The sequence below is a fragment of the Metarhizium robertsii genome (genome assembly GCF_000187425.2).
Source record: "Metarhizium robertsii ARSEF 23 chromosome Unknown MAA_Scf_3, whole genome shotgun sequence".
Taxonomy (NCBI): Eukaryota; Fungi; Ascomycota; class Sordariomycetes; order Hypocreales; family Clavicipitaceae; genus Metarhizium; species Metarhizium robertsii.
Window position 1 is genome coordinate 761119 of NW_011942171.1, and position 10810 is coordinate 771928.

General features: G+C 51.3%; 6 protein-coding genes across 6 annotated transcripts in view; 2 read left to right on the forward strand and 4 right to left on the reverse strand.

Annotated features, from left to right (window-relative positions):
• Positions 1-2097: 2097 nt before the first annotated feature.
• On the reverse strand, positions 2098-4729 carry MAA_00410 (Protein kinase-like protein; the record flags this gene model as incomplete). Its single annotated transcript, XM_007818408.2, has 3 exons — positions 2098-2326; positions 2407-4519; positions 4567-4729. 3 exons carry the CDS (start codon positions 4727-4729, stop codon positions 2098-2100), a joined length of 2505 nt encoding a protein of 834 aa, XP_007816599.2.
• Positions 4730-5172: 443 nt separating this feature from the next.
• Positions 5173-5580, forward strand: MAA_10917 (uncharacterized protein; the record flags this gene model as incomplete). Its single annotated transcript, XM_011412863.1, has 1 exon — positions 5173-5580. The coding sequence occupies one exon, from the start codon at positions 5173-5175 to the stop codon at positions 5578-5580; it is 408 nt and encodes a 135-aa protein (XP_011411165.1).
• Positions 5581-6494: 914 nt separating this feature from the next.
• Positions 6495-6794, reverse strand: MAA_10918 (Ribonuclease H-like protein; the record flags this gene model as incomplete). Its single annotated transcript, XM_011412864.1, has 1 exon — positions 6495-6794. The coding sequence occupies one exon, from the start codon at positions 6792-6794 to the stop codon at positions 6495-6497; it is 300 nt and encodes a 99-aa protein (XP_011411166.1).
• Positions 6795-7001: 207 nt separating this feature from the next.
• Positions 7002-8049, reverse strand: MAA_10919 (restless-like transposase; the record flags this gene model as incomplete). The annotated part of the gene is made up of 2 exons (XM_011412865.1): positions 7002-7445; positions 7597-8049. 2 exons carry the CDS (start codon positions 8047-8049, stop codon positions 7002-7004), a joined length of 897 nt encoding a protein of 298 aa, XP_011411167.1.
• Positions 8050-9609: 1560 nt separating this feature from the next.
• On the forward strand, positions 9610-10306 carry MAA_00411 (uncharacterized protein; the record flags this gene model as incomplete). Its single annotated transcript, XM_007818409.1, has 2 exons — positions 9610-9934; positions 9990-10306. The coding sequence occupies 2 exons, from the start codon at positions 9610-9612 to the stop codon at positions 10304-10306; spliced, it is 642 nt and encodes a 213-aa protein (XP_007816600.1).
• A 187-nt stretch (positions 10307-10493) lies between these two features.
• The window catches only part of MAA_00412 (transposase), a gene marked incomplete at both ends in the record, with an annotated part of 2259 nt that continues 1942 nt past the window's right edge, over positions 10494-10810 (reverse strand). The window contains one exon of the mRNA XM_007818410.1: positions 10494-10695. Coding sequence (XP_007816601.1) covers positions 10494-10695 — 202 coding nt within the window. The remainder of the gene's footprint in view (positions 10696-10810) is intronic.

Consider the following 10810-nt stretch of genomic DNA (forward strand, 5'->3'; position numbering starts at 1 on the left):
AAGAGAACTGACGGAGAAGCTGCCTTATCGCCCAGTAAAGAGAGATCCGGAAGCCAGCCTACATCTCCAAAGAGACTACAGTAGCCTCCTACATCCAGGAAGTTGTTCGGCGGGCCAATTAGTCAGCCACGGGTAGTGCTGGGGACGCCAATTCCACCAACCTAGAGCTGGCTCCATCACCACCAGTACAGCCAACGACCTATAACACCTCACTTCCTGAGCCATCTACCGTCAGAAGCAGCACATCTAGCACACCTGGTGTGGATTACTCTTGCTTGGCTGCTAGGTTCCACAAAGGGGGAAGGGCTCGCACGATAATTCCTCCAAGGCCGGGGTGAGGGCCAAGCAGGCCGCTATCCAGCGCGACAATTGTTCACGACGCCGAGCGGGGAAACTGTCATAACTCCCACTACATCTCGACTCGGCGCCTTTGAAGATTTTGAGGATCCTGGAGAAGGTATCCTTGTGCTATGCCCCCCAGTAGTTTGTTCAAGATCAACTACCATCGAGTAGGTTTTCAGATGGGGATGGGATGACCAGGGACAGTTCTCTGAATCTGATATTGACGCTGAGGACTATTCAACTTATTGCTTTCACCTGCTCGACCACGAAGATATCTCAAACAATTAGCGGTTGAGTCTGATTCCGATCTAGGGGACGAAGACGAGACTGACGTTAATGATTCCCTGGATGGAAACCCTCTCGGCCATCGCTTGCGGCAGCCTTCCACACAGCCAAGGCCTGGCCGCCGTGGTTCTGCTCCTGGTACACGAGGGCGGCCAAGGCAGTCTCGAATGCAAACTCAATCGTCGAGATCGCGACGGTGTATTCGGGGTCCAGTGATGATTCTGCCTGAAGAATCGGCGGTCTTTTACGCACAAGATGACGCTTGCGCCTTGACAGACCGCGATAGGCCCACCCTCCGTGAGATTTGGACCACGCTCGACAATGACCAGATGCCAAGTGTGTTGATTTGAGATGAAGATCGACTTTGACGGCATCTGTGGCTGTTGCTATCGAAAGGATTCGAAATGCCGCTTTGGGGAGCCATATTCCTTCTCCGCGGATAATCAGCTCGACTTTGGGCTTGTGCCGGCCCGCCTGCCCCAGCTTACGCCTACCGAAGACGTCTACGTGAACATTATGCTTGTGCGAGGGCAGTAGTATAAGTGTCGGGTCCACGCGGTTCGCTTCCTCCGCGAGGTTGGCTTAATATATAACCAGCTTCCGCTTCTACCACGGGAGTTGAACACGATATTACTACGTCCTGCCAACATGTCGTCCCACGCAAATACTAGTCGGCAATTCACCCGCCAGCCGTGTATGCCGCCAGCCGGTGATTGGCTTGACTAGAAGATGATGAGGATCAGCGCCATAGGAGACAACAGGTTCTTACTCAGAATCCCTACAAGACAGACCAGAGTTCTGCATAAAAAAATACATAATTACTCCCGGACTCAACTAGACAATTAATGTAATGGCTGTAATAGTTGCTTGGCCTACGGAATCTCAGCCTTCGGATGATTCTACCCCTTGCAGTCAACAGCTCTAACGTGCAAAGGGTGGCGTAGTATTTTAACTTAATATCGCGTGTAACGTCATGTGTAGACCTGTGTAGACCCGTAATAGGGGGAAGCACCATGTATAAATATCGTTACCACCAACACTACCCCTGTTACTACCATATATAACTAGGAGATAGACCTGAATTGATATTATACTCCTTTTTGCAGTACTGCATCACCAATTGCCTTGTGATCCCAACAGTATCCATCGGTTCGCAATCCAAAACTTGTAGGTGGCATATTCTGGTCGCGGCATGCCAAGATCATCGGCCAACCTCGTCGTGCGATCAAAAAAATGCACTCACTTTCCGATGCTTGTATGGGTTTATGACAGCAATATATCCTGTTTTGGTGCTTTGGGGCGACCAGGGTGTTACATAATTACAAAGGTAGGCCGGGCAGTCAAACATGCTGATGAAATCAGACAAGTTCCTTTGCCCTTCGCAATGGCTAATCAGTTTGGTCGACTTCGTATACGGCGATGATTCGAGGGTCTCCGAGTGGAAGTCAGGGGCTGCTCGATGAAAATTACCTAACTGAATCCTACGTCCGCATCATACCGCGTAGTAGAATGTGGTGGTACTGAATGGAGTATGACCTTCCATTCGTCCGATATAGGAGCCTGGCTTGCGGATGCCGGGCATTGGAAAATGTCAGCTGTGACGGACTTGACCAAGCCTTGAATGAAAGGATGTATGATTTCTGCATCCTTTCGTCTCCTCAAAATCATGTGTTGTTCTCCCTTGAAATCCACCGGGTCCCTGTCCAATGGTAGGAATCTCCCAGTCCACCCATCCATCATCACTTAGTCAAACTTTTGTTAGACGTGTCCGAGACCTACGTATTGGTGGTGACGAAAAGACCACTCGCCATCAAAATGTCCTCCGCAAAGCATCTCGTCATCCGACGCGATTTGTGACGCTTTCGCTCGCGGGGTGTGTCTTGCAGTAAGAGACGCTTGTTCGGCGTCATCGTTGCGAGGGGAGGTCGTGACGGTTGCAATAGCACTGCCCGCTCGAAATCAATCATCATCACCTCGTTGGTTTCCCGACAGAGCAGGATGTTCTCAGCTCGCACATCGTTATGTATCACACCATGCTGATGTATGGCACGCAAGCTGCCTTTAACTTGCTGCTCCGTGATATACGCAGCCCCTTGTGCCTCATAGAGACTTTCCCCGCCCCATGCCAGGAATGTCAGGTGCACTATGTACACTCTGAGGTCCAAAAAGTATGTTTTGTTCATGGATCGCAGATCGATGGCGCCGAGGAACACTGGCACAATGACACCCTGTAGATCATCCAAGCGTCGATAGACGGCAGCTTCGTGTTCGAGATCGGGGATAAAAGCCCGGATTGTGCCCTTGCTCACAAACGTGTATCCATAAGCAAGTAATGTTACCTTGAAAAGCACACAGCGAGCGCCGCTCTGTTTGAGGGGCGTGATGCCGCCGTCGAGTGTCTTCTCTAGTTGTGCACGGAGCAGGTTCAACCACTGTGCGTGGTTGACAGGGTGGCGGAGGGTTGCGCAACGATGCAACGTCGCCCCTTGGCGGTGAAGCGCAGCGTTTGGGCAGCTCTGGTCCAGAGCATGTCCTCGGACCAGACCAAGAAGGCACTTCTGGGTGCAGAACTGTCGGCGTTGCCCGCTGTTATCGACGCTGCCGCCTCGTGGTCGCATAGCTAGGCGCGCACTACGTCGGGCTCCTTCTTGCGTTCGTTGGGGGGGCGTTGGGGTGGTCGGCGCTCTTGGATTGGGCTCCTCATCCGACGAGGAGCCCGAGTCGTCCCGTTTCGAGGGCTGGATGCCGGCATCGGCGTCCCCTTGACCGCGTCGCGGGTTTTTTCGTGGACGAATCGGTGACCGATCTATGTTGCCGTATGTAGGGGGTTGGTAGCCCGGCGAGCTGTCTGAGAGAAAGGACCGGTCCTCTTCGGGGATTGACCGGTATGTCAGGTCAAATGACACCTCCCATTTGTTCAGCTTCTTGGTAGCCCGGTCGCGTTCATCCTGGCCGTGCGACCGCGTTCCTAACCCGTCGATGGCTAGCAATGTGAAGGCCAGATACTGAGCGACGGCTGTACAAAGATGCGCGTCCTTCGATTGGGCAGCAACTTCGGCGCTCGGCACCGCCAAGTGGTAATAAAGTGTCTCTGGATCCTTCCAATCAATCTTGAAGAACACGATGGCCTCGCCGGTTGTCAAGAGGCTTTTCTCGAGGCCACCTTCGATCATGTAATGGTACGTTTGCGTGATCGCTGACGCGGTCAGCCTTTCGGCGTGGTATGCGAAGAGCGCCTCTGGGTCTTCTGAAGTCGGTATCGTCTTCCGGTTTACGACCTCTTTGTAGATATCCGTGACGCGCAAGCCGACATGTAGATGTTGGGCTGTCAACTTGTGCGGCGGCTTGTACTCGCAGATGAAGGCCCTCGTCCGATCCCCTTGGGCGTCGTCGGAGCGGTAGATACAGATCTGGTCCGCCTGTAGTTTCCTCAGGTTCTCTCCGTGTCCCGGCGTGCTCGGTGGTACTGTACGCGCCTGCCTGTCGATCACCTCTTCTGCGGTTTCACTCAGCGCATGAGGGTGGTTCTCGAAGACGATGCCGTTGCCAAGATCAAATGCCTTCCTGACGGCTGGTATATTGACAAGCTGATTGATGATATTCCTCACAGGATCCTCAACAGCGTTGTGCAAGAAGAACTCTAGGACTTTCTCGTCCGCGATGGTTCGTCCGCCGATTCTGGCGCCCATGGTTGTTAGAAAGTGCTCGCTCTCGAAGAGCCGATCCGAATCGCAAGGAAAGGTGTCGAGGAGGAGGCCAAATATGCGCCTTTGCTGCTCCAGGAAGTCTGGCCATTGCCGCAGGTTGGTGGGACATCGCTTGCTTTGCGGATTGGTCAAAGAACCTCGTGATAACCGGTCGGGATTGTGTTCCACATGAAGTTTAGCGAAGACTAACCGATGACATGCGTCGAGGTATTCGCTTAAGGTTGTAAATGACATGCGTCGAGGTATTCGCTCAAGGTTGTGGGTTGCGTCTGCTGCTCGGATGCCTGTGCTCTCTGCTCTGCTGCTTCACGTTGTTGTTTTTCTTCATTGAAGCGTCTTTCAGCCTCTTCAAGCCGCAGCTGAGCCTCATGCAGTAGTGCTTCCATTCGTTCCATGCTGGTGTCTGTCTGCAAAGATCTCAAACGGCATTAATTCGTCCTGTTGTGGGTGAGGTTCGGATTCATGTAGTTTGTTGGGCGATGGCACGTCCCCCCATGCCGTTGCTGCCCAGGCAACTGGTTTGTCTCCATAGTGGGGCCACCGCTTCGCGCTCCGACAGGGTACAGGAGCGATTTTGCTCTTCAAGAAATCACCGAAATGGCCCGTGAGCTCGACCCAAAGGGTAACCGGACTTTGAGCCTCATAACAAAACCGGACGCTTTGGACGCCGGGTCTGACAATGACGCCGCGTACGTGAAGCTGGCTGAAAATAAGGACGTCGCATTTCGACTCGGCTGGCATATTCTGAAGAACAGGGACTACAAGATGAGAGACGCGACCTCTGCCGAACGTGACGAGGCAGAGGAGAGATTTTTTCGAGTCGGGAATCTGGGCCACCATGAATCCGGAGCAACTGGGCGTTAAGTCATTGAAGCCCCGACTGAGCAATGTTTTGAAGGACCAGATCTTGCTTCAGCTCCCTAGTCTCAATGATGTGGAGTCAGAAATTTTCGCTTGTAAGACTCAGCTCCAACGGCTTGGATCACCTCGTACGACTGCTGGAGAACGACGCCGGTATCTGTTGCAAGTAAGCCGCGAATTCTCCTTGCTCATGAAGGCCGCAGTTGACGGGGAGTACAATCATCCTTTTTTTGGCACGTCCAAATCGGAGGATGGATATCGAAAGCGTCTAAGAGCGCGCGTACAGAATACTTTGACCGAGTTCGAACAGGAGATGCGAGTAAATGGCCAGGACCGAGTCATCGTCGATTCGCCGCCAACAGACGGCGAAGACATAAGACCTTGAATTTGCCGCTCTGATTATATTGACGAAGTTAAACAACTCATGAAGCGAAGCAGAGGTCGTGAGCTCCCGGGGACTTTCAATCCTTTGGTCATTTCGGAGCTCTTCGCCGAGCAGTGCCAGCCTTGGGAAAATATTGCCGCAGCAGTAGAACAGCGAATCCTACAAGTTGTACACGAGGTGACACACGATATAGTTGAGCATGTCGCCGCCCAAGACTCTGTGAAAGAAATATCCCAGACCATCACTGCTGCAATGGAGCCGCTAAAGTGCAGACTCCATAGGAAAATGCAGGAACTGTTGAAACCACACTATGACGGCCACCCAATTACTCTGAATCACTATCTGACGGATACAGTTCAGAAAATGCAATCTGATCGACGGCGACAGGAGTTACTGAGAGAGTTCAAAAGGCTCATAGGCCCGGACAAGGGCGGGAACCACTCAACGTTATTCAACAGAGTTGAGTTGATTGACTCAATCAACAGCAGGCTTTCAACAGAGTTGAGTTGATTGACCAGCGACGTCAATTCAACTCAATCAACAGCAGGCTTGATTACCTAATTCGTCAATCCATCTTGGCGAGCGGTATTGAGGTTTAATTGATTGAGTGAGTGAGTGAGTGTATTTTCCGTCCAGCGGCCATTGGCTGCTCAGGTCCCCTACGCGGGGCACAAGACGTGCTAGGCTAGTGTTAATTTACAAAATTTGTTGCGGTCGCGAACCACACATACAATATAAACAGAGCACTATCTAACATTGCGACAGCTCGAAGGCGCTTACAAGCAAATCTGTTCCCGTCAGCGGGATGTTCAGATGCTACGACACAGATTGGAGAGTTTTGCGTGGACTGCCATAGCAGTCATAGATGGCATGCGCGCGGTGTGATGATGGTGAATTGTAAAGATTTGAGGAATTTAGGGTAGGCTAACAACTGAATGCAATTTCCGGTCGGCACCCCTGGCCCCTTTTACTACCTGCCATTTCTTGGTCGCAACCCCTGTCGACCATGGTTTGGCAGGCTTAGTCTGTTTTCGCGCTTTCGTGTCACGGGCGGAGACCTCCTTTGTTAGGTCGTCGATGTCGGCAAGCTCGTCGTCGTCATAGACAATAAATCCTTTAAGATTCCCTTTGCCGCCAATTTCATCTGACGGATACCCGTCTTCTGAGACGTCCTCTTCGTCCTCGCTAGAGTCGCTATACACAACCGATGGCATCAAAGGTTTCCTAGTCGGGTCCACAGACGGGGACTGAAAGTCCGAGCAGTGCGAGATCCAGATTTACCAATGCTATGTAACCACGTATTATTCACCAGTCTTAAACTGGCCTGCAGGTAGGCATTTTACATGCATCCCCCCCCCACAGCGTCCGTCAAGATAAATACTCTCACGACAGGCCTTGGGTCACGTATCCTCCCGTCATTTCTATGGCGATTCATCATCTGTCCTGTAAATCGGAAATTCTTCAAGGCTTTGAGCCCATTGAAGGCGCAGCGTTTTAAACTTTCGGTGGTGATGGCAGAGCAGCAGCTCACCAACATCCTCCAGCACACCATTTACCTTTTCAGCGTCGCAGTTTTGCATTGATCGTAGTAGCCGCGATCTTTCAGCTCGTTTCTTCCTGGCTATTTGGAGTTTACACCGGCGATTCTTTCTAACCAACTGGTATCGGCACTCATTCCAATCGTGATCCATAGGATACTGCGTAAGTAGCACTACGATCCACCTTATTCGCGGTCTCCATCGTTGAGGCAGGTACACCCATGGACAGCTTTCTTTCAGCTCTGTCCGGATTGCAGCTTCCAACCTCTGCGTAGCGTCCGACAACTCGTCTGCCGACGACCATTGTTGCATAATACGAGTCACTCCCTGTCAAGGAGGGTTAGTGAGGTTAGTGAACATCAAGCTCTTTTTCCATCAACGTACTAACCGGTTGGACCACACCTAAGAGCCTGCAACAGACCGAATATGACGCTGCAGCAATGATGTGGGCCGGATATTCTGCGAAATAGTGGCTTACACTGGCAATTACCAGGACCATCTCTATCGCGTTTCTGAACGAGTCTGTCTCGTCGCCGTGCCTTAGAATCCTGCGCACGAAAGGCATCGGCGTGGGCCAATGCAAGTCATAATTCAAAACCTGCAGCACCTTTCCTTCCGTCGCATTCACATTCTTTCTACATTTCGACTCGGCTGTCTTCTGTTCAAGCTCTGCATCGTCCAGATTCTGTCCATGTTTGGCCTCGCCCATATCCTCTTGATTGTCTCCCGTCTCTGTAAGGCGGCAGTATAGGTCATCTGCCCGTTGGCATGGACCACGGTTGCCTTCGTATTTTGCTGCGAGCCTAACTAACGCGACGACTAGCGCCGGCTCTGTATCCTCGGGAATATCCTGAACTTCACCTTGAGAGGGGTGTAGAAAGCGGTCAAGTAGTGTGACAGCCAGAAGGGACAAGTCTATCCCGGATGTCATAATACAGGAAGCAGCCCATATTATTACGCGCCCGATATCGAATTCGCCTGGGTTGACCGCGGAATTGACTGAGTAAGTCGCCGAGGAGATTCTTCCCATTCCCGCTGGAGCGGAGCAGGCGGCAAGATCGAGTAGTTTGGAGTGCCAAGAGCAGATCTACGGAGAGATTTTGCGGTTCTTTGTTTGCAGTCAGAGCAATAGCAACATATTGCAAGATAGTGGGCGAGGTACCTTCGAGATCAAGCTGATCTAGTGCTATTGATGACTTCTTGTACTTTGCATGAAACAAGGAGCGGAAGGTCTCTAGCCCATTTCCGATGGGATTAGTTTTAATCACATCCGATCGATTTTGGTGCAGAGAAAGCGTATCATGAGAGGGCAGAAAGACATGGCAGAAGACAGGGCAGAAAGATAACACGATCGCCAGGAAAAGCTAAGCGCCGAGGCCGCCCCAGGACCTGATTGGTGGTGAGCCATAACAGCCACAAGGGGGTGGCTGGGCGAACCAGTCGTTCCTGAGTCAAGGGGTTCGTGCCACGTGCAACACGTCCCACATTCGTGGCTTACATTCGAAGCACGGTACAAGCCACTGTGGCTGACCTCCCGCAACGTCGAGGATGTAGACCTATCGGCGATTTTATGCACCGTTCACATCTCCAAGTGCCCATTGTTTCAACGTGACAGGCAAGCAAAGTCACGATTTAAGTATGTCAAAGGGAGTACCCTTCTATTGAACGAGAAAAACGACGGCTGAGGCGTCTGTAGCGACACTACGGCTTCACAATACCTGCACACAAATGCACCATCACCATGACCACCTTCCACTTGTCTGTAGACAGGTGGAAGAAGCGGCCGTTGCTCAATGCACCTTCCACCTCGAATTGATACAGACGCGAACGCCTTAGGGACGCCACACTTTTGCCACTTCTTATTAGCCGATGCCCCATAATATTTGCTAGTGCAATGCATACCAGAGTTCTGCCACCTTTCCTCCACAGGCGTAACACATGTGCAGTGACTTGGAGGCACTGTGAAAGTCCTTGGCCGACTCTGGTGTTAGGTTGCTGTATTTACATACTGCATAGGGGGGGCAGATGGATGAGGTGGCACGGAATGTGTTCTTCTGCATGAAGATCAAGATCTGAATCCCGGGTTTGCTCATGATGTGAGAGATGCTTGTCAGTGGGCAAGCCATTTGGCCACAACATACCATGGCAGCCAAAAAGGGTTAGTAAAAAGTAAGATTCTCGGTTTTTTTCATAAATTACATCCCCAATGAAAAGAGATTGCTTCACGATAGGGTACCGTGGGTGAGGGATATGACGATTGGGCTTTTTACGTTTCTACACTTGTTAGTCGCGAATGTGCATTTGCTGTTTTTTGTCGATGAAGCAGCTCCGCACCATGTTAGGTAGAAACGCCTTATCAAGAGAGCCGCTCTTCACAGCTAAGGGTGGGGCGCTGCCAGCTTCAAATTCTACCATAGCTACATTGTACCATCATCAACATCAAAGCTGCTCTCATATCGCCATCTCTAGGACCCGAGCACTACGTATAGCCATGGCGGATACCGCACCCACGATTCCCTCCCTCAAAATATCCTTTATCACCGCCCAAACAAACACCCTCTTCCAACCCCTCGCACCATCACGGATCTGGCGCCGAAACAACAATGCGTCGAGCAACCCCATTCCGGCGCGTATTCTCGACGACGTCCTCTTCAACCTCAACCAAACGATGCAACTACACTACCGACGTGTATACCCTCCACAAGCGACCTATAATGTCGCCGAACAGATCAGCAATTTATACTCTCGAAATGCCGAAGAAAGAGTGAACAAGTTGAAGGAGTCGGAGAGCACAATTGGACGAGAGCTGGACTTGGGTGCGCCACTTGCATTATTTTTGGCCTATATTTCTTATGCTAATTCAATGTGTAGCTGCGGATGATGCGATTGAAGAACTGCCTTCTTCGTGGCCGATTGAGGCCGATCTTGACAAGTATCCTGAGGTTGCAGACCAATATGAAGCCATTGTCCTGCGATTAACGCAGCTGAGTGAAGAGCGGAGAAACGTTAGACTTCGTGTGGAAAAGCTACGACGGTTCAGAGACGCCGTTCAGCCGCTGTCCGCGACTAACGAGAGAAGTATTCAGGATAATCTGATCACACGGGATGGACCAGTGGAAAAGGAACTGGAGAGAATGAGAGTCTTGCTAGTAAGAGTGACGAGTCGCGTGGCTAATTTGCCTTACTAGCCTGTGAGCAATCGCCCACAATCTACAACTGGCTCAACGGTGGATTTGGGAGGAATGGTCAACTCGAGGAAGAGGAACATAGAGAGCTTTCTTGCAGACACTCGGGTCTTCCCATCTTGAAACGAGATTGTTTACCACATGTTATCGAAGGTTCTATTATGTTATGCGAGATGCTGGGCTACGCAGGCTACGACGAAGCATCGTCTATGCGCATTGAGCGAAAGCTGTCCCTATACTTCTGCAAAACAAGCACGAGGATTCCCGACTGCAGGTTCCAGGACGTGTTGTGGTCGGCCCCTTTGGCAACAGTGCTCGATATGCTGATCGGGCGGTCATCTGCCCAGAGGCTGTGGACAGCTTCGCCGTACATAAAATTTGTGCATCCTGGGCTGCAAAGAGTACTCGTCGATCAATGTCAGAAATACTTAACGCAACTTTAGTATCTTTGCGAGTGGTTCGGCACCCATTCACCATGATCAGCGCTTCAAATCGATATTTTGGTGC